Here is a 23,433-nt window from a genome sequence, read left to right as displayed (position 1 = left end):
CCGACACAATTAGCCAATTTATTAGCCAGTCTATTTAAAACCTAATATGGGAAAACGAGCCGACAAATTATTCGTCAGATGGATCCAAACAAGCTCTTAGAGCATCTCTAATAAAGTGTCTTAAAACAGCGCTCGAAAAATTAAAATACTACATCATTTTATATGTTTAGGGGAACCAAATTGAGCTCCAACAATTAAGCCTTAAATCGTATTTTTTTAGAAAGTAAACTATATTATTATAAAAAATGTTATTGAACACTAATCTGATGTGTATATTTTAGTCATGGTGTGTCTTATGTTTTTTTACAAAAAATGTAAAATGTAATAATGTTGGAGTTGTTTTTTATAAGCATGTATTTAAAGATAGATCTCTATATCTGCCTATTTAAGACATGGGAATACCCATCAGCACCAAACCGCTCGCGGCACGCCCCGCCATCAGACGCTCGCCTTTCCCTCGCCGCATCACGGTGTCTGTCCCTCCCATCCCATCTCACTGCCTCATAACACTCCCGTATCCCACGCCATACGCCCAAGAGGCCAAGACCGAGCCGCCTGGATCTGATTGGGTTGGCTCTCGTCGCGGGGGCGAAGGGGAAGGGGAGGAAGAACCAGGAGGCGTGCGTTCTCGTCCAAGATGCTGCAGCTGCTGATGGCGCTGGCCTTCTCGGCGGCCCCGCTGACGCTGTACGTGCCGCCGGTGCGCAGCCTCAGCCTCTTCGTGGAGGCCATGGAGGCCGTCTGCCGCGACTGCGGGCCCTACTCCCACGGCGCCGTCGCCCGCTTCCGCCTCGGCTTCTCCCGCGTCCTCGCCGGCCTAGCGCGCGCCCTCCGCTAGGCAGGCCGGCACCCCATCGCCGGCGCCGGTTCCTCCTGCCTACAGGAGTATATACAGTATACTACACGGACACGCACGTTCGGTGACCTTGTGCTCTCCCTGGTTTCTATGTCCTTTTTGTATTACTAGCGAGGAAGTGGTTTCTAGCGCAGCACAGCAATCTACATGCAGGAGCAGGACTAGCGGCGGTCAGTTTCGAGATCTTTCCTGCTTCGTTTCTCCCTTTTTGTGCTCTCTCTTTCTTTTCTGTTTTTTTTTTGAGGATTGGGTGTAGCATGTAGAGTGAGGAAAGGTTAATAAATCTGTCCAAAAAGGGAGATTTTGCAAGAGATGCTGAGTAAATCTAGTGTGCTTGCTTGCCTGGGGTTATGGGATGTGAGGGACGACTCCCCCTCCCCCTAGGAATTTCCATGTGATTTGTGAATATTCCCTTGTCTGTAACTTGGCAATGATTCTTCAGTTTAAGTTGAGGATTTGCGGTTTAAATTCATCGTCTTCCTTTCCGATCCAATGCTTCCCTCCAAGTCACGATCGACAAGTTGGGATGGAAACGGAACTCCTGTTCCCCTCTGTTTGTTTGGGCCAGGCACCCAACCTCCGTGCTTGAAAGTTCTTCTGTGCGGTTTCTATGACACCAAACCGACAAAGCAAAAGATTTGGTTACATTAAATGGCACAGAGCGACCGACGCGACGCGACGCGACGTCCTTGCGAAGCTCGATCGCTCCTCGCGAAAACACAGGCAGCAAGCATAGTCGAGGAAGAAGACGACGCGCGGGGCGGGCGGGGGCAGCGAATGATTTGGTTACATTACAGCTCCAGTTCTATAGTAGCAATGCGAGTGATGCTGTGATGGCGACCTTTCGCCGACGATGACTACAGTAGCATAATTCTTAAAGTGCTTTCCGTAACCATCGCTTAGCGGTGCGTCCAGCGTGCCTAGCGGCTAGCGCCGTTGGCTTGGCACCAGAAGAGATCAGTTGGTCAGACGGCGACCGTTTCCCGGTCCCCACGCAATGGTAGGCTGGCAGTGGTGAGCGTATCCAGAAAATGGTGTCAGGGAGATCACAGTCTTTGTCAGAGGAATAGACCGTACGATTATACTATTCCTCTTGTTGTGTTGGACATGGACCTGGACCTGGACGCACACATCACCAAAATCGTTTTCTTGCTGCGTTCGCATGGAACGGAAGCACCCACACACCGGCGTGTACCGCGTGCGACCTCCCTCGACCTCGAGCTCTCGTTCGATGGACCCGTTGACTTGCAGTGGCGGTGGCGGAAGGGCGAAATGGGTTCCTTCCGAGTGGCATCCGCGTGAACCTATAAAACGCGCTGCTACACCTGAATCAGATTCAGATCTAGGGTGTAGTGTAGTACGGTACATCTGTCGCGCGGTCCTGTGCTGACAAGTACACGTCGCACCGACGCCAAGTTTCCGACAACTCGCTCCGCTTCAGTCAAGAAGATCGAAACGTCAAAAAGGGATTAAGTACTGATGAACAAATCCAGTGGCACAATCACGCACCGATATTATCGTCAAAATTCACAATACAATATCTTACCACTATCATACAACGTCACGATTTCCCTGTATTAGTTTTAATGAAGTGCCACTGACTACTACTGAATCCAGATCATTCCACTCAGGAGAGGACGTGCCCAAACTATTGTGTTGCTTTCCCGCGAGATCGTAAAATCACTGTCAACAGTTAATTCAGATCAACCCTATCCACGCACGAAGCTTCATCGTTCCTCTGCAACACGAGCGCACCAAGTCATGCCATATTCCACTATATCATCCTTCCAAGAAGGACCTGGAGTTTCCAACTGGGGGTATATATCGGTAGATTCTAGAAGACCCCTCATCCTTCGATTTCCAGGGCCTGCGATACGGTTGATTGATGAATTGATTTGAAGGGGGCAGCTGGCGGAGCTAGGAGAAGGTTACGGCACCAATCTGTCAGGCAACTTTGATTTCCTCCTGTTGTTCAGGTTTCACGATATGTTCCAGGTTCACGATTCTTATTGGCTTCCCTAAGCTCGACTTGTCCGCCAACTTTGCGATTTCGAGTGCCCTTGAGCAGACAGGGAAGCTCATCTTGTCCCATGAATCCAAAATTATGCCTGACCCCAGGCATACATTTTCACTATAGAACGCTGCAAACTGACCAGCTGCCAAGCCCTGGTCATCTTCAGCCAGATGCACCACCAAAGCATCCCCATTTTCTTCACTACGCTCTTTTACCAAAGTGCAATCATGAAATTCAGGGCTATGTCGCACCTGATGTTCAGAAATTTTATATTAGCACAGAAACAAAAGATAAGTTTGCACAGGAAAACACTGCAGATCTCAACGTATAAAACTAAAATCTTGAACTAGAAAGCAGCGGCTGCAATCCTCACAAAATACTGTAGCGAGCTGCAGCAGCAGCCATGCTAGAAGCCAGCCGAACAGCTTCCACATGGATTAGGTATACCGTATAAGGGGATGCTGAACTGGATTAGGTATAAGCATCCCACGTCTGATAGAGCCAGATGAACTGGACACCCAGTAATGCAGGGAATTGCTACACGATAAAGTAGTGGCTGTTCTGGCTTCTACGGATCTTGAAGACTTTGTATGTTGTTTCTGAAATATGGTGTTTGAATTCATCGATACATGGAAATAGCCTCCCGTGAGGCATTGTCTGATTCTACCTCTAATTAAGCTCATGTTTGGTTCCATCCAGATAATCATTATCTGCTAAACTTTAGATACCTTTGAACCAACCAAGCCAGCTAATAGATTAGATAAACTTTAGCTAGAGACCAGAATCCATTATCTCACTATCTTCTCAGCCCCAGATAATAGCAGCTAATACTGAGGGATTGACCCATATACCCATGGTTTTCACTTTTCACTGGTATCATCAAATCAAAAGGGTACTCATGTCATTTTGTTTCTATTAGCTAATTTGTTATCTACGTAACCAAACATCCTACCACTAGCTAAACTTTAGCTAGCTAATACTTCCAGCTAAACTTGATGAGTGGAACCAAACAGGGCCTAAGAGGGAAACCATGGTCTGGTTGTCTGAGAGGAAATTGATCTCTGACAGCTGTATTGTGTGCACCAACTTTGCCACAGGAGAGGACTTCAGCTTCGGCCTCAAGAACTGAGCTGGTTCTCACTCTCGCAGAGACAAATTGCGTGGGATGAGTGGACCAGAGAGTTGGGTATGAAGAACCCAAGTCCTGTTTTTGTTTGAAAATATAGCAGCCCCCTTCAACCCATACGTATTGAAAGGGATTGAGATGGAAACTTAGTTCACTTTCCACTCCAATCCATATGGGTTGGGTTTATCCAAACATAAGTGGGAGATGGGGATAGATGAGGCATTTGCTGGAAGTGGCAAGGATTGTTGGAACCGGACCACCGACATATAGCGTGTCTGTAGGGTCGCCCACATACACGGTGCGCCCACCTAAGCCGTCGGGTCACGACACACGCGCTCGAACGCATAGCAGCGGGCTTTAGGTCTGTTGGGCCAACACTCCCCCCTCCCCCAAAAGCTAGCCCATTAGGGATTGCACCCTCATCCATGTCAAATTCCAATAAAATTGCATAGGAGTGATTTGCTTTCATAGATTGTAAAAATTGCTGATCGACTTACTGGTTGGAAGGCAAGTCCCATGAATTTGGCAGGAAGGGATACTATGGTCTATTTTGTTTTATAGGCAATCCCAACATATTTGCTAATTGCCATCAATGAGGGATGTTGTCTAGTGGCTTGGAAGAAAGTTATTTGACCATTGCACCTTGGTAGTATTGGCATTCACAATCTACAAGTAATGGACTGGGCTTTGCAATCGAGCTGGCTTTCGCTACAAAATTCCTCTGGCAATTGCAATACAACCTCAAGTCTGAGCAATCTTCGCTATCTCAGTTGTTACTCAGGTTGGCAATGGCTAGAACACTCATTTGGACTGATAATTGGCTACTCGGATGCTATTTATCAGATTTTGCCCATGATTTGGTTTCTTGTGTGCCAAGACGTGTGTGTGAACAATAAGATGGTCACTGGAATGGGTCTGCTAAACAGGCCTGGGTTAAAAGACATCCCTCATAGGTTGTGTTACTGAGTTATATGTGTAACCACCTGAGTCGCTTTCAGCGAGATGCAATGGCTGCAGGCATGTGTCCAAGATGCTCAGTGGCATGTCTAGGACAGCCGGCCTTTGGGGTGTTTCTCAGCCTGCACACGAAAAGTTTCTTCTTAATGCAATGCTGCAGGGACGGTCTTCTTAATGCAGTATGTTTAAATTTGGGATCTTTCGAAGAGGTGTCTCTTTCTGAAGATGAGGATCAGCTCTCTTGCCGGCCTGAAGGAAATGGTGTTTTCTCTTCTAAATACAGTTGCAAAGCATTCTTCTATGGTGCTATATAGTCTTTAAGCCTTGGAGTTTCCGAAACCTTGGGCGCCATCCAAGTGCAAGGTATTATTAGGCTTGCACTTAGAAACAACTGCTGCACTGCTAACAGATTAACTAAAAAGGGTCTCCCTCATCCAGAGAACTGAGAGAAGTGTGTTCTATGTGATCAAGAGGAAGAGACAGTGCAACATATTCTGACTAATTGTTTTATTTCTCCGCAATTGTGGTAGTACAGCTTATTGGTCCCCACTGTTCTGGATTGCATTGTGCCTAGGCGCAGATAACTGCTTTGCTGATTGGTGGACGAAAGCCAATGTGAGGGTTCACAATGTTCAATGGAAAAGGTTCAGAAAGCTCAATGGTAAGGGTTCATAAAGCTCAATGGAAAGGGTTTAGCAGTGCTGTTTGAGAGCTTGTCTGTGTAATCACAGGAACAGATGGTGTTTCTCCTCTGCTACCTGCCAAGTTGTTCTTTAAAAAAGATTTGCAGCTTTAGTGTTTCACTGGCGCCTGAAAGCTCCAGATGTTATTTTGTGGGTATGATGCAGGGGTTTTCTGGCCAGGTCATGCTATTGTTTTAGTGTAGGACTGTAGGTGTTTAGCTTAAATGTTTTCTCTTGCAACAACTTCTTACTTCCTAGATAAGGTAAGATGGTTGCCCTGTATGGTGTTCCTTCCCCGGTTCCCCCCTTTGCTCTCTCTTTAATATAAAGATAAGCAGCTTTCCTGCATGTTTGAGGAAAAAAAAAAGAATTGGAAGCCATCGACTATTAAAACAGAGGATCACAAGCACATGACAAATGCTGATGATCGTAGCAGGAAGATAAACCGTTTAACCATGTATATGTCTGGTCCATGACTAAGGCCCTATTTCATTTGATGCTAGCATGTAAACCTAGGATATCAATGTTTTGATCAATCAAAATTTCTGAGTCAACTAAAACTCTTATCAGCATATTATATTTATGCAAAACCATTTTTGTAGCTTGTAAATAGCAGATGGTCATAACAGACTGATACCAGATAGGAAAAGCTAATAAGTGTATCATAGTGCCCTTGAGGCTACTGTACGTACTACGTAGTACCCTGTTACCTTGCATTTGAGTTGCTCATTGTTTCCAGGTCCACAATTATCAAACCAGTTTAGTGATCCAACACGAAATGTGCGCCTCCGCTTATCCAATGAATAATAATTCCTTGATACAAAAACCACATTGTTTTGAACATCTTTCTCTACAACGTACCTGCATGAGAAATGAAAGGCCTTTAGTCAGATGAGTTTCAGGACTAGTAAAGCATACATATTTATATGAAGAAGGAAAAACTTTGTCCTACTGCATCCGCAAACCATAGGGTAAAACAATGATTTTCACTGGACAAGAGATTGTAGCATAATTAGGTGGTAACATGGAAGCACACAGATATTGAGAATGCATCAAAATATGGGTACACACCAAGGTCCTCCAGGAAGCCGTAATCCTTGCCGCTGACCAATTGTATAAAACCAAAACCCACGGTGTATCCCTAGGTAATCTCCGGACTCAGCTTCCAGTATGATTCCTTCCTTTTCTCCTATATGTCTTTCAACAAACTCACTAAACTTGACCTAGAAAGAGATACTTGTATAGCTCCACAATGGATTTGTTAAAAACATTGATCCCTAAGAAAAAAAGGTACAGTGTATACCTTTCCAAGAAAGCATATCCCTTGTGAGTCTTTCCTACCTTGGTTAGGAAGGCCCATTTGAGTAGCCAGTCTGCGAACCTCATCCTGCATGATACAGGATACAAAATCTAGTAAAGTCAACTTGTGGCATTCGGTCTATGAATTATACTAGCTATGTTTTCTGAAAAGCCACCAAACCTTTGTAATACATCCTAGTGGGAAAAGAAGCCTTCTAAGCTGAGATTGAGATAGATGTGAGAGGAAATAGGTTTGATCCTTGATCTGGAATAACAATTAAACAACAGAAAAGGTGATCTTTATAACAGTACCAAAGCAAATTAGCAATTCAACTATGTACTTACTTCTAATCTGAATTCCGGATTAGTTTGAAGAAAGAAAAGGTAAATTTGTACTGCCAATGACTCTGTAGAAACAAAATGATCTATCTGAGAGGGGATGTGCAAAGTACCTTGTCCTTTGATAATTGTAGTACGGATGGCGCTTCGGTATTTTCAGCGGAAGGATGTACTACGTGTGCATAGTGTCCTGAAGCTATGTAGTCAAATCCTAAATTTTCAATGGCTTCTAAGAAAGACCCTGTCCAAACAGCAACAAACAAGACATCATAGTCAGAAAACTGCACTGCAATGCAGATTTGGATTTCCATAGTGGAACATATGATATCGCCATCCAAATACACAATTCATACCGAACTTTATTCTCGTGTTGCACAGAACATCGGGATTTGGTGTACGACCACAGCGATACTCATTGATCATATGTGATACCTAGATATCAAATTCACAGTATTTCTTCTCAAAGCAAAGGCTCTAAAAAGTGTTGTGTGCAAATCTATGGGGGGGAAAGGCTCAAATGAAGCTTACTCACCACATGGTTCCAGTATTCATCGGATAGGTGGACCACCTCCAATGGCACATCAATCTACAAAACCAAACATGAGACATCATCAGGCCATCGGTCCATGTAACCAAAATCACTCCAAGTACATATGCTAAAGACTAGCTACTCAATGACATGCCATGTTCCATCAGAAATTTGAACAACACCTTGTCACAAACAGCTTGTGCATACTTCAAATCCTCGTCCCATGGGCACTCGGACCAGAAATTCCTGAAATCTTCCTACAGATTGTAGGAGCAAGTTTATCAGACATCCTGAAGCACAGCATTCCAGGAGCAGCTTAATGACAAACAGGGATTCTCCTAAACCCCATACCTGGAACCAAATCTTCAGGTAGAACGCGGTGCAGCGATGGCCGGCGGCGTGGAGGAGGCGAAGCGCCACGCTGCTATCCACCCCGCCGCTCACCAGCACCGCCACCCGCAACGGTGCTATGCCTGCCGCCGCGCACCGGGTAAGGTGCTTGTCCAACGCAACCTCCTCCCCCTTCACCGCGGCGCTGGGCGCGCCGGCGGCGGGCGAGGACGAGAGCGTGCAGAACGGCCACGGCTGAAGGCGTGAGCGGGGCAGGGGTTTATGGTTTAGCAGAGAGCCACGGCGGAGAAGCGGACGGAGGGCGGGGAGGGTGGAGACGACGACGCGCACCATATTGGGGGGAGCGCCTCGCCGGCCGCGTAGCGCTTCTCGCGATACTGGATTGGGGACAGTCGAGTCGTTGCCAAGGGCTCGTTTGGATTGAGAATTCTAAGGCCTTGTTCGTTTGCGTCGGATTGGTGGGTCGGAATGATTCCGAGCCGTATTGTTTCTCTAATTTATATAAACTTTGATTAGCCGGAACGATTCCAGGTGCAATCCGATGTAAACGAACAAGGCCTAAAGGGTTTGGATGGAAAAACTATGAAGTCATAGTTTTAGTTAGCAGAAATCTAATTCGTTAAAATCCCGTTCAGTAAAACAGAAGAATTATAAATTTCTAAAATTATAGATATGAAAAAAAGACGAATAAGAAAAGTTTTTTTATTAGACGCATGCAATTGGCGAAACATTTTATTTAAACAAATGTAGAACCAAAATGGATGGTTTTGTGCTTATTACCGGTTCTTCCTCCCGAATTGAGACCCATTGTTTATAGATCTAGGGATAAAGTAGTGACTTCAGATATTAATGAACTTTATAAGAGAGTTATCCGTCGGAACAACCTAGAAGACTTCTTTGGTTGATAAAAAAATGAAGGAAACTTTTCGGTCTTGTTCGTTAGCTCTCAATTTATATGGATTGAGTGAGATTGGGTGAGTTTAAATTTCAAATAAGCTAAACTTTTTCTTAATTTTTTTCTAATCTCATTCAATCTATATGTAATAGGAATAACCAAACAAAGCTCTCATAGGATTTAATCCCACAACCTAGATTCCTTAGGAAAAATAAAAAGAGGTTAAACCTCATGCAAAAATTCCTTTGATTGGATGCACCCATCTCAAACAATTATTTTAAACTTTTTAATCCCCTTATTTTTTTCTGTGGTGTAGCCCTTTAGTTTTGAATTCTGTAGAGTTAGAAAATACATGGGTTCTATTTTCCTGAAAACCGGTGTTCCAAAGAAGCCCTAGAATTCTAGAGCTTGCAAAAGGCAAGACGCGGTATCCAATTCCCCTCTCGCGTACATAAACGACGGAGAAAAGGACACAACCCAGCCCGCCCTAAAACCCTCCCACCATCATGTCGCTCTCCACACTCAGCCACCCGGCCGCCGCCGCCGCCGGGAGCGGAAAATCCCTTTTCCCGGCTGGCCCGGCGGCGCAGTCCGTACATTTCCCCAAGGCACGGCTCCCTGTCCCCGCCGCCGTCTCCGCCGCTACTGCGGCTGTTCACGCGGAGGATAGGGTTTCGTCGCTGACTCAAGTCTCCGGCGTGCTGGGGTCGCAGTGGGGCGACGAGGGAAAGGGCAAGCTCGTCGACGTGCTCGCCCCCCGCTTCGACATAGTCGCGCGTTGCCAGGTGAGGGGGACGCGTTTCGGTCTTGATTGTGCTATAATCCATGCCTTGAGGAGTTGAGTTGTTCGGTGGCGTTGCCGTGCTTTTGCCATGGTTAAAGTTTGGTCGTTCACGGAGCAAATCGTTGGAATTTCGTGCTATTTTGTGGATTAGGGTTGATGATGATTGATAAACGATCGATCTGTGTTTAGAATTCACCTTAGGGATAACCATGATTTACGTGACATTTGCTAATGAGGGTAAAACTCCAACCTTATAATCGTTTTGAATATGATAATTTTTTATACCTTCTTGATGTTGGCTGCACCTTTGGTCTCTTACAGGAGTATTAGGATGTTTGATCTTGACCGTTAAACACTTAGTATATGACTAAAAGATATGCACCTGTCATAATTTCCTTTTTACTATGCTAAAATGTGCATACATAGTGTAGATGAATCATAGATTTGTGGTTCAAATTGATAGATTATCCATGTGATGGTTGATTCAAGCAAGAAAATTTTCCTTTTTATTTGGTCACATAAGAATTTGTCCTGTGTGGTTGGCTATATTATGGAGAGACTTATAAAATGCGAAGCTTCTATGTTATGTTAAGCCCTGGTACTGCAAGTTGCTCTGTGCTCTTAAAGAAAATACTTGTGACTTACTAAACTAGTTCAAGCTTGAGATTTCACCATGTTTTGCATCCTAGAGCAATATATACACATCTAGTTTTTCATTAACATATACTATTACTTCTGCTCCTTGTGGTCATAACGTGCCCCTTACTAATTTGCTTTTTGCTTGATTTATGTTGTGAATGTTTCTAGTCTCTTCGAACACGGCAAGTCAGTCAGTGTCAGTTAGCTACTACTTAGTTTAGTAGCCTTATCTGAGTTCTAACCACATTTTCATCAGGGGGGAGCGAACGCTGGACATACCATCTACAACTCAGAAGGCAAGAAGTTTGCTCTGCATCTTGTTCCATCTGGTATTCTCCATGAAGGGACACTGTGTGTTGTTGGCAATGGAGCAGTGATCCATGTTCCAGGGTTCTTTGGAGAAATTGATGGTCTTGAGTCCAATGGAGTCCGCTGCGATGGAAGGATACTGGTAGCCGACCGGGCACATCTGCTGTTTGATCTGCACCAGGCTGTGGATGGACTTAGGGAAGCAGAGCTTGAAAATTCATTTATAGGGACAACTAAGAGAGGCATTGGTCCTTGTTACTCCAGCAAGGTAACTCGAAATGGACTGCGGGTTTGTGATTTACGACACATGGACACTTTTGGGGATAAGCTTGACATCTTATTCAAAGACGCTGCTTCGAGATTTCAAGGCTTTCAGTACAGCAAAAGCTTGCTCAAGGAAGAGGTTGAGAGATACAAGAAGTTTGCTGATCGCTTGGAGCCCTTCATTGCTGATACCGTGCATGTGCTAAATGAATCTATCAAGCAGAAGAAGAAAATCCTGGTCGAAGGCGGCCAAGCAACTATGCTGGATATTGATTTTGGCACTTATCCATTTGTGACTTCTTCTAGCCCTTCAGCTGGCGGGATATGCACAGGCCTAGGGATTGCTCCAAGGGCAATTGGCGACCTGATTGGAGTGGTAAGTTAAACCCGCTGTTATTTATTATTGCGGTCCTCTTCCATGCTCTACTGCTTATATATCATGCATGCTTTGCGTGCAGGTCAAAGCTTACACATCTAGAGTCGGCTCTGGCCCTTTCCCAACTGAACTATTTGGAGAGGAAGGTGATCGCCTTAGGAAAGCTGGAATGGAATTTGGCACAACAACAGGTCGCCCAAGGCGTTGCGGCTGGCTTGACATTGTTGCGCTTAAGCACAGCTGCCAAATCAATGGGTTCTCATCACTTAATCTGACCAAACTGGATGTTCTGTCCGGGTTGTCAGAAATTAAGGTGGGTGTTTCTTATACCCAGACTGATGGACAGAAGCTGCAATCCTTCCCTGGGGATCTTGATACCCTTGAGCAAGTACAGGTAAGCTTTGACATGCACATGTCACTGTGTTTTCACTGCATAAAGCCCCTTTGAATAGAAACACAGCATTGTTTGGAGAATGTACATTATTTTTTCCGTTTTAAGGTGCAATGTAATATCCTTATCCCAAAAAACTTGTGGTGTTAGTATTGATAATTTATACAGGTAAAGAGACTAAGAATGCATATATTTCATCTCTTATATGCCTTGCCTTGTGTTTCAGGTCAACTATGAGGTTCTGCCTGGGTGGCAAAGTGACATTTCTTCTGTTCGAAGATACGATGAACTTCCCCAAGCTGCCCGCCTTTATGTGGAGAGGATAGAAGAACTTGTTGGTGTTCCCGTGCACTACATTGGTGTTGGACCTGGCAGAGATGCTCTCATATACAAGTAAAAGCAACTTTATTTGGTCCTTGGTTGGGCGGAAACCAGGCTGGGACTCGGGAGCATTTGCATTTTCTTGGCGTGGTAACTTTTGATACGGTGAAGTCACTGACTCGTGGAGTGATGTTGCTCAATAATCATTAATCAGAACCTTGTCCTAATACAGCCGCTGAGACATCAGCTAAGGCGAATAAGGGAAGGATGAGTCATTTGCACCATGTTTGACCACCAATTGTTAGGTGGTCCATATATTTTGTACTTATTGTGAGACTTTGTGCTATGGATCTCAACTGTATACCTTGCTGGTGCATGGCTTTGGGTTTACATGGTTGAAAATGAGATTGGTGTACTAATTGTCTATGTTTAACCTTGTCAACGCACTGAAGCTAGCGAAAAATTGTTCTGAGACAGCGATGGGAAAATCCGAAACTGCATGCTTTTTTTTAAAAAAAAAGGAACTAAAGAACAGTAGGCACTATTGGTCACATATTCATTATGCCAAACTCATTGTCACCCATCAGATTATCAGAATCGATTACATGAACTTGGAAGCTAAAGGTTGTGCGCGAGCTAGTGAAAGGTGGTGTCACGTGCAGCATGCAGATGGGCAGGATATTCAACGTTGCATGGACTCGTCGTCGTAGTACAAACTAGACGTCCCAGACAGGGATGGGCAGGCAGGTTCCGAACTGGTCGACCTCATGCAGATCGTCCATCTGAAACCCTCCGTTGGCGCCGCCGTGGGCTCCCGCAATGTCGTTGAGATCCGCTGCTAGCGCGTCCCAGTCGAACTCGCCATTGCCACCGAAGCAGCCAGCGTCGGCGGCATCACCGTGAAGGCTGCCTTTGGCAGTGGCCGTGCCGTCGTCGTCGGTCTTGAGCACGCCGATCTGCTGCAAGAACTCCCTGAGGTCGAGCTGGGGCTTGTCCGCGCCGGGCGGGAAGGCGCCGCCGCCCTCGAACGGCTCGGCGTCGTCGACCGTCGTCATGGCGGCCGTGGCCACCGCCTGCTCCAGGTCCAGGTCCAGGGCGTGGAAGCAGGACATGGGCGGCGGCAGAGCCGCCGCAGCCGCGTGGGTGGTGACGGTGGAGCAGGGAGACGTGGAGGCCACCGGGAGATGATCGGCCGGGGCGAGCTGCTGCTGGCGGGCAGCAGGAGAAACCCGCGGTGCCGGCGGCGGTGGCTTGGCGGGCGAGCCGTTGTTCTTGAGCTCCTGCAGCCTCTGGTGGATGACGTGCACGTTGTGCTGCGCGTTGAGGTTGAGCAGGCCGTAGGCCGGGACGGCGGCGGCGGCGGCGCCCCTGGCGGAGGCCGGGAGCCACCTGATCCTCTGGTGGGCGGCGGCGGCGGAGACGCGGAGGTGCGGCAGGTTGAGGAAGGCGTCGGGCCCGTAGAGCCTGCGCGCGGCCTCGTCGTAGGCGAGCGCGGCCTCCTCGGCGGTGGCGAAGGAGCCGAGCCAGAGGCGGGTGCGCTTGTTGGGCTCGCGGATCTCGGCCACCCACTTGCCCCACGTCCGCTGGCGCACGCCGCGGTACTCGCACGCCGCGTTCTGCGGGCCGCCCTTCCCACGCGTCGGGCCCTTCTTCCACGCGCGCTTCCGGCCGTAGCTCTCCATGGGATCCGCGCGGCGTGGAGGTGGAGCGTGGGGAGCTCAGGAGAACTAGCTAGGGTAGGAGGAGCGAGGGTTTATTTTGAACGCCAAGCAGAAGAGAGCGAGGTAGCCGCGGTGGGGAGTGTAGTGAAGTGGGTGAGGAGAGTGTGACGAGAGGCGCGGGGGTTTAGTAGAGTGGCGCGCGCGGGGGAAGGGGTGATCGGCATGGCGTGGCGTGGGTTTAAATGTTGTCACGGCCGGGAAGAGAAGAGAATGCATGCTCGGGGCGTATGTACGGTGGTGTCGCGCCTTTTCCAGACCTGTGAGCGTGAGCTCTCGTTTGAGGCGGCACATGTGACCGTTAGGCATCTCTAGGAATGCATGTCCAATAAGACCGATCGAGAAACCAACGCAAATTAAACGAAATCGTCCCCCTTGCTGTCCACTTCTGACGAACGAACATTACATCTCACTTTCACCGCGTTCAGAATCCCTCGACATCGTCGGTTTTATGAATCACTAGAACCAAATTAGTGGCACTTTTTAATGCTTTCAGAAGCCCTACGAAGGAGAAGGTAATGAGATTGGTTGTAAAAAGTAAAAACCAATAGTTATGAGGGTATCTAGAGCGTTCTAAACTAAAAACTAGTAAGTATTTTTTTTCAACCTAAAAAAAGACTAACTAAAAACCAGTCACACGGTCTCAAACCATAATCATAAGATTTTTCACCTCAAGATCTCAACTCTTACGCGTTACTACTGCACTAACCATTGCATCCATAAAACACGAAGTCAAGAGCTCAATAACTTTGCCTAACTGTCTCTAGTACAAAAAGACTCAAAGCCTGCGGGGACGATATATTTTTACAGGCGGATTCGGTTATCCACCGACTGTGTTATTTCTAGTGGCGGTTCCTTAAGAAAACCGCCACTAGAAATCGTATTTCTAGTGGCGGTTCCTTAAGAAAACCGCCAGTAGAAATCCATGATTTGTAGTGGCGATTTTCTTAAGGAACCGCCACTAGAAATACGATTTCTAGTGGCGGTTTTCTTAAGGAACCGCCACTAGAAATCATTTTTATCTTTAATTTTGCGAGTTTTTCAAACGGCCTCGTATGACAAAACCACCAAAATAAAAGTTGTAGATCTCTAAAAGTTATGAAACTTTGTAGTTGACAACTTTTTTATTTGAACTCATTTCGGTTTTCAAAAATTGAATCTAAGTATGTCAAATTTAAAATTCAAATTTTGCAAACTACCTCGGATGAAAAAAGTGTCAAAATAAAAGTTGTAGAACTTCAAAAGTTATTTATCTTTGTAGTTGACAACTTTTTTATTTGAATTCGTTTAGGGTCTCAAATAAGCAATTTACACTCAAATGATTGTAATATGTGGAGAAAACAACTACAAACTAGACACAAGATATGTCATAGACGGAGTGGTAGGGGAGGGTATGCGCGAGGGTGAGGTCGACGGTTCGAATAAAAATGCCGCGACTTGCGACTTCGACGGAGACGGGCGGGGGTGGGGTGGGCCTAATAAAAATAATTTTTTTAACTTTTTTTAAAATATGTTTTATGTTTCCTGGAAACGATTTGCACTGGCGGTTTTATTACGCCGACCGCCAGTGAAAATCGATTTTCACTGGCGGTCCTCAGTTACCCGCCTGTAAAAATGATGATTTCTACTGACCCCTAGCACTGGCGGTTACGAAAAACGCCACTATAAATAGGTTTACAACCGCCACTATAGAACTTCTCTGTACTAGTGTGTTGACTTATACAACTTTAGTTTTCAATGTTTCTCTGTCGAGATCGTTTGGAAAATTTTAATTTTTAGATTTGATCAATTCAAACCTAAATTCGTTAGATAGGTTATTTCAAAGAAAAAGTTGCCAACTATAAAGTTGTATAACTTTTTGAGACCTACGACTTTTGTTTTGGTTATTTTTGCATCCAAGATCATTCCCAACCAATGCACACAGACTTGTGTACTCACCAGCCACTTTAGAGCATATGGATTCATTTGGTATTAAGTTTATACATTTTTGTGAATCAAATATTTTCAAATCAAAATAATTTTAAATAAAAAACATAACAGTTGGTTAGTCCTTATCACTTCGATTATACTATCACTGTTAGTTCTTAAGCAACCGGTAGTGATAAGCCAACAATAAAGGTTATTTCTGTAGGAGTGGAAGTTCTTATTTGGTTTATTTTTAGTTCATTCCTCAAACCAAACACCCTATATATAAATAGACAGAGTCTAAAAATTTGGCTACTGAATAGACAGATTTAAAATCTGTCTATTCTTCATCATCATCATATATATAGAATTCAGTAGCCAAATTTGTCCATATCTAAACGTTTTACAGAAATTCGCCCACTAGCTTCTTCCTTCTCACTGTGCTTTTAACCTTCGCCCTGGAACATTCATTCTTCTACCCCTAGCTAGAACATTACATATTGATTTTTTTTTACTACAACAAAATAGCTTTGGTGAATATGCTAGCTATGCTATGCACCGAGGAATCGAGAGAACTTAACGGGCCGAACAAGGCCGGCACGCTGATTCGTCGTCATGGTAATAAGGGCGGCATGAATGCGAGGTGTAAAGATCCACCTCACAGCATTCTTGGCTCTCACGAGCGTGCTCTTCACATGCTCCTCCTCCATGTCGGCTGCACCTGCACAGAGCATGCGATTCCTGGTGAGCCCTCCCGCTCTCTTGTCTTGTCTCGTGCGATCGATCTGCTCGTTTGACCGGCTCTACTACCACTGCTGCTACTACCGTGCAGTCTAGGGCAAACGCGGGTAAGCATGTCCATGTCATGTGTGACTGTGTGACACCATCTGCATGCTCCTCCGTGCCGAGGCCAACGTTTGCTAAATGCATGTCACAAGTTCACTGCAGATCACATTCAGCTGTTCCTCTGGAATGCAGGCCCACATCTCGTAGTCTGCTCTGCTTCTGCTGCCGTGATATATGTTAACCATGTAGCATCGCAACTGATTCACGAATAACCTACACCACCTGCTGATCTGCTCCTGTGGTTAATTTGCTCGACAGACGAAAATAACACTGGATAACAAAATCTGATTCTTTCTCAGTGAAAGCCGACGTAGCTTGGGACTGCAAGCACGAGCGCTACAAATGGAATGCAAGATATCCATGTTTTCATAGATGAAAACGGTGCATTTTTTCCTTTTTTTCGGAAAATGATTTAATTAAATTGGGCTATCAGTCAAAAGAACATTACCCAGAATGTGAGAAATATCTATTGATATATTCGTTCCTAGGAGTATGTCATATCTGTCTTTTTTCTTGAGAAATATCTACAGATGCAATGTTGTCTATCTAAACATTTCCGACATCTTTAACTGCAGGGCAGGAGAATTCCCTTTACTTACCTTGGTATCCCAATTCACTTTAAGAAGTTGAGGAACTCGGATTAGAGGAGAGTTGATGAACGATTTGAAAATCGCCTGAGTAGTTGGAAATGCAAACATCTCACCATTGTGGGTAGATTGACACCTATCAACTCGGTGCTCGCTTGTCTGCCAATACATATGATGTCTTTCTTCGACGTTCCCGAAGCCGAAAGCATTATGAAAAATTAGATTACTTCTGATCCCGCTTCTTTCGGCAAGTAGACGATCTCGAGAAAAAATACCGACTAGCGAAGTGAAAGGTACTCAGTCAATCTAAAAACCAAGAAGGTTTAGGTATCCACGATTCGAGTATTAAAAACACTCCTCTACTTGGTAAATGGCTCTTCAATCTTCTGAACTCGAATGGGATATGGCAACAATTGCTCCAGAATAAATACTTTGGATCAAACCCATTATACCAAGTGGAATGGAGGTAGGGAGATTCACATTTTTGGTGTGGCCCAATGAAGATCAAACGGGAGTTTCTCGGGTTTGGAGCTTTCAAGGTATAGGATGGCATGCAGGTCCGATTCTGGGAAGACATCTGGTTGGGATCTACACCCTTGAGACTCCAATATCATTATCTTACAATATCGCTAGTACTAAAAAGGCCACTATTGCCAATGTACTCAATTCCTCCCCACCATTTATTCCTTGTGCTGGGCTCTAGTAGGGAACAAGTTAGTAGCTTGGAACAAATTACTTCCTCGCATTGCTAACCTGACTCTAAGTCTGAAGCACGACTCATTTAACTAGAAACTAACACGGAACGATATTTTCTCAATGAAATTATTCTACCATGCCATGATTCGGGTAAACTCCCCAAATATGAACAAAAAAACTTTGAAATATCATAACACCTCTCAAAATCAAAGTCTTCCTTTGGTACATCCATAGAGGCATGCTTCTCATTAAAGACAATTTAGCTAAGCGCAATTGAATAGGTAATAGAGCATGCTTCTTCTGTCACTGTCGGTACCCTAAATCAGGGGTACCCTCTCATACAGCATGAAGACACCGCGCCCATGCGACATCTCCTAGCTACGCGGAGGACCGCGCCTGACCCCACTGGATGGGCAGGCCAAAGGGCGCCACGTGGCAAGGAAATACACCACACCCCAGTAAGTCCGGACCACCACAGAAGGACACTGAACCCCTGTATACATACAAGTTCGGAGCCTCCGGGTAGGTCCGAACTCCAGCAGGGTACCGGAACGAGAAGGACCCTGGTGTGTGCAGGGGTCCGGTGCTGACACGTGTGCGGGCCTTGCCCTCCACTTCCCGCCCAGGCGGAGACCCGCTGCTTGTGGCCCATGACATAAGCTACCGGGCCGAACCTGACGAGAAGTCGTGCGGCCCCTACATTTATTGAGGAAAAGACGCGCCGCCTGCCACTGCGCTGACGGGCGACGTGCCCTCTCAGCATTTAATGCGTCCCGTCCCATCCGCTGGCAGGCGGCGTCAAGGTCATCCAGCAGGCGGCGCGCCTGCTAGGTCTGCTGGCAAACAGTGCGCCCGTGCCGAGCGGAGCACTATACCCATCTTCCCTTCTGCAAGAAGCTTCCCCTGCACGCCAAGGATACGCAGACCTCGAGCGCCAGGGCACAAGAAGATTGCCTCGGCAACACACATTAGAGGATCCAAGCACTATATTCTTTATATCCCTGTGCCCACATGTCGGGGCCCAGTCCTTTTGTGCATGCCCCCTTCAGCTATAAAAGGGGAGGCATACGACGTTACAAGAGAGTGAGAGCACCTAGAGGGGGGGGTGAATAGGTGATCCTGTAAAAGTTCAAAACTTAAGCCACAAAAACTTGTTAAGGGTTAGCACAAGTTTGGCCAAGTGGCTAGAGAGAACTCAAAACACGATAACCACAAGAAAGCAATCACAGAGTTGACACGGTGGTTATCCCGTGGTTCGGCCAAGTACAAAACTTGCCTACTCCACGTTGTGGCGTCCCAACGGACGAGAGTTGCACTCAACTCCTCTCAAGTGATCCAATGATCAACTTGAATACCACGGTGTTTTTGTTTCCTTTGATCTTTTCCCGTTTGCGAGGAATCTCCACAACTTGGAGTCTCTCGCCCTTACAATTGAGTTCACAAAGAAATACGGAGTAAGGTGGGAATGAGCAACGCACACAAGACTCGAAAATCAGAGCAACAACACGCACACAAGTCGCAACAAGAGCTCGCAACGCAACACAAAGAGTTCACAACTCCACAAGAGCTCTATATGCTATCACAATGAAACGAATGCGTGAGATTGATGTCTTGGTGCTTAGAAGAGTTGTAGGAATGCTTGGTGTGCTCCTCCATGCGCCTAGGGGTCCCTTTTATAGCCCCAAGGCAGCTAGGAGCCGTTGGGAACAAATCTGGAAGGCCATCTTTGCCTTCTGTCTCGTGGCGCACCGGACAGTCCGGTGCACACCGGACACTGTCCGGTGCCCGATTTGTTTCCTTAAACAGCGCATCCGACCGTTGCTGTCAGAGTCAGATCTGCGCACCGTTGGCGCACCGGACATGTCCGGTGCACACCGGACAGTCCGGTGTATCTTTCCGACCGTTGGCTCGGCCACGTGTCGCGCGCCGATCGCGCGGCCGACCGTTGGCCCGGCCGACCGTTGGCTCACCGGACAGTCCGGTGCACACCGGACAGTCCGGTGAATTTTAGCCGAAGTCGCCGGAGAAAAACCCGAGAGCGGCCTCTTCGGCCGAGGCAGTCTGGCGCACCGGACACTGTCCGGTGCACCACCGGACACTGTCCGGTGCACCAGACCGAAGCAGCCCCTTGGCTGTACACAGCCAAGTCTTCTCTTCTCTTCTTCTATCTGTTTCTAACACTTAGACAAATATATTAGTACACAAAACCAATGTACTAAGACTTAGAAACATACCTTTTCCCTAGATTTGCACTTTGTTCATCCAGGGGCGTTGATTCACATTTAAACACTTGTGTTGACACTCAATCACCAAAATACTTAGAAATGGCCCAAGGGCACATTTCCCTTTCAATCTCCCCCTTTTTGGTGATTTATGCCAACACAACATAAAGCAACTAGAACAAGTGCAAAATCACTTCAAATAAAAACTCAAATTGGTTTTGATTCAATTTTGGCATTTATGGATCATCCTTTGCCACCACTTGGTTTGTTTTTGCAAATCAAACTCAAATCTCTATCTCTAAGTCAAACACACATGTTGAAGCATAAAGAGAGTCATACCAAAAGAGATTGATCAAAGATTTCAAAAACTCCCCCTATTTCCCATAATCAATACTTCTCCCCACAAGAAGCCAACTTTTGACAATAGAGACAATAAAAGACAATAAAAGCTTTTGACACAACAAAAACTCTATTCTACTATTTTCAAAATCTCTCAAGTGGTAGCTGATCCATTTATCACTTTGGCCTTTATTTTCTCCCCCTTTGGCATCAAGCACCAAAACGGGATTAATCTTGGCCTTCTAACCCCATTGCCTCACCAAGGTCTTCAATTAAGAGCAAATGGCAATAAGATTTCATGAGATGAACTTGGAATTAGTTACCCTCTCATCGGAGTGCAGTGGAAGTCTTTCATGGTCCAAGTCCACCTTTTCCCTTTCAATCCTCCTTCGAGACTAAATCATCAAACTCAAGCAAATGGTTAGTCTCAAAGGGTCAAGTTGTAACACATCTCCCCCTAAACATGTGCATCACTTTGCAACGGACTTGTGAGGTCCAGGGAGTGTTTGTACAACTTGAGCACCATAATAAGCAACAAAATGCAAAGAGGAACATGATCAAAAGCATAAGTACATGTATGCTACAATTCAATCCAAGTTCCGCGAATCTAAGACATTTAGCTCACTACGCAACCTGCAAAAGGTCTTCTCATCTAGAGGCTTAGTGAAGATATCGGCTAGCTGGTTCTCGGTGCTAACATGAAACACTTCGATATCTCCCTTTTGCTGGTGGTCTCTCAAAAAGTGATGCTGGATGTCTATGTGCTTTGTGCGGCTGTGTTCAACAGGATTTTCCGCCATGCGGATAGCACTCTCATTATCACATAGGAGTGGGACTTTGCTCAGATTGTAGCCAAAGTCCCTGAGGGTTTGCCTCATCCAAAGTAGTTGCGCGCAACACTGTCCTGCGGCAACATACTCGGCCTCAGCGATGGATAGGGCAACGGAGGTTTGTTTCTTAGAGTTCCATGACACCAGGGACCTTCCTAAGAATTGGCACGTCCCCGATGTACTCTTCCTATCGACCTTACATCCAGCATAGTCGGAGTCTGAGTATCCAACTAAGTCAAAGGTAGACCCCTTTGGATACCAGAGCCCGAAGCAAGGCGTAGCAACCAAATATCTAAGAATTCGCTTCACCGCCACTAAGTGACATTCCTTAGGATCGGATTGAAATCTAGCACACATGCATACGCTAAGCATAATATCCGGTCTACTAGCACATAAGTAAAGCAAAGAACCTATCATTGACCGGTATGCTTTTTGATCAACAGACTTACCTCCTTTGTTGAGGTCGGTGTGTCCGTCGGTCCCCATCGGAGTCTTTGCGGGCTTGGCGTCCTTCATCCCAAACCGCTTTAGCAGATCTTGCGTGTACTTCGTTTGGGAGATGAAGGTGCCGTCCTTGAGTTGCTTCACTTGGAACCCAAGGAAGTAGTTCAACTCGCCCATCATCGACATCTCGAATTTCTGCGTCATCACCCTGCTAAACTCTTCACAAGACTTTTGGTTAGTAGAACCAAATATTATGTCATCGACATAAATTTGGCACACAAACAAATCACCATCACATGTCTTTGTAAAAAGAGTTGGATCGGCCTTCCCAACCTTGAAAGCATTAGCAAGTAAAAAGTCTCTAAGGCATTCATACCATGCTCTTGGGGCTTGCTTAAGTCCATAGAGCGCCTTAGAGAGCTTACACACATGGTCGGGGTACCGTTCATCCTCGAAGCCAGGGGGTTGCTCCACGTACACCTCCTCCTTGATTGGCCCGTTGAGGAAAGCGCTCTTCACATCCATTTGGAACAACCTGAAAGAATGGTGAGCGGCATATGCTAGCAAGATACGAATGGACTCTAGCCTAGCCACAGGAGCGAAAGTCTCCTCAAAGTCCAAACCTGCGACTTGGGCATAACCTTTTGCCACAAGTCGAGCCTTGTTCCTCGTCACCACCCCGTGCTCGTCCTGTTTGTTGCGGAACACCCACTTGGTTCCCACAACATTTTGCTTTGGACGAGGCACCAGTGTCCAAACTTCATTGCGCTTGAAGTTGTTTAACTCCTCTTGCATGGCCAACACCCAGTCCGGATCTAGCAAGGCCTCTTCTACCCTGAAAGGCTCAATAGAAGAGACAAAGGAGTAATGCTCACAAAAATTAACTAATCGAGATCGAGTAGTTACTCCCTTGCTAATGTCACCCAGAATTTGGTCGACGGGATGATCCCTTTGAATCATCGCTCGAACTTGGGTTGGAGGTGCCGGTTGCACTTCTTCCTCCATCACATGATTATCTTGTGCTCCCCCTTGATCACATGCCTCCTGTTGATGAACCTGTTCATCGTCTTGAGTTGGGGGTAGCACCATGGTCGAGGAAGAAGGTTGATCTCGTTTATCTTGTTCCTGTGGCCGTACTTCTCCAATCGCCATGGTTCGTATAGCGGCTGTCGGAACATCTTCTTCATCTATATCATCACAATCAACAACTTGCTCTCTTGGAGAGCCATTAGTCTCATCAAATACAACGTCGCTAGAGACTTCAACCAAACCCGATGATTTGTTGAAGACTCTATACGCCTTTGTATTTGAGTCATAACCTAATAAAAACCCTTCTACAGCTTTGGGAGCAAACTTAGAATTTCTACCCTTCTTTACTAGAATGTAGCATTTACTCCCAAATACACGAAAGTACGATACATTGGGTTTGTTACCGGTTAGTAGCTCATATGACGTCTTCTTGAGGAGGCGATGAAGGTAGACCCTATTGATGGCGTGGCACGCCGTGTTCACGGCTTCCGTCCAAAAGCACTCGGGGGTCTTGAACTCTCCTAGCATCGTCCTCGCCATGTCGATGAGCGTCCTGTTCTTCCTCTCTACCACACCATTTTGCTGTGGTGTGTAGGGAGCAGAGAACTCGTGCTTGATCCCTTCCTCCTCAAGGAATTCCTCTACTTGAAGGTTCTTGAATTCGGACCCGTTGTCGCTCCTTAT

The 23,433-nt window shown here is 46.1% G+C and overlaps 3 protein-coding genes across 3 annotated transcripts; 2 read left to right on the top strand and 1 right to left on the bottom strand.

The window, feature by feature from the left end:
• Positions 1–423: 423 nt before the first annotated feature.
• Positions 424–1,303, top strand: LOC100277856 (uncharacterized). Its single transcript, NM_001364263.1, has one exon. It carries the CDS (start codon positions 638–640, stop codon positions 836–838), a length of 201 nt encoding a protein of 66 aa, NP_001351192.1. The 5' UTR covers positions 424–637; the 3' UTR covers positions 839–1,303.
• Positions 1,304–2,350: 1,047 nt separating this feature from the next.
• LOC100192515 (tRNA methyltransferase) lies at positions 2,351–8,525 on the bottom strand. Its single transcript, NM_001137735.1, has 10 exons — positions 8,155–8,525; positions 7,986–8,060; positions 7,807–7,860; positions 7,628–7,706; positions 7,388–7,515; positions 7,117–7,200; positions 6,940–7,023; positions 6,708–6,859; positions 6,347–6,497; positions 2,351–3,121 (listed from the first exon to the last, which is right to left on the bottom strand). The coding sequence occupies exons 1-10, from the start codon at positions 8,485–8,487 to the stop codon at positions 2,801–2,803; spliced, it is 1,461 nt and encodes a 486-aa protein (NP_001131207.1). The 5' UTR covers positions 8,488–8,525; the 3' UTR covers positions 2,351–2,800.
• A 1,013-nt stretch (positions 8,526–9,538) lies between these two features.
• LOC542334 (adenylosuccinate synthetase) lies at positions 9,539–12,559 on the top strand. The gene is given in 4 exon segments (NM_001111916.1): positions 9,539–9,834; positions 10,729–11,421; positions 11,504–11,815; positions 12,039–12,559. Coding segments are annotated over 4 exon segments (1,455 nt in total). The 5' UTR covers positions 9,539–9,555; the 3' UTR covers positions 12,210–12,559.
• The last annotated feature ends 10,874 nt before the right edge of the window (positions 12,560–23,433 follow it).

This window comes from Zea mays, chromosome 1, assembly GCF_902167145.1.
Source record: "Zea mays cultivar B73 chromosome 1, Zm-B73-REFERENCE-NAM-5.0, whole genome shotgun sequence".
NCBI lineage: Eukaryota > Viridiplantae > Streptophyta > Magnoliopsida > Poales > Poaceae > Zea > Zea mays.
This window is presented reverse-complemented; position numbering and strand designations above follow the sequence as displayed.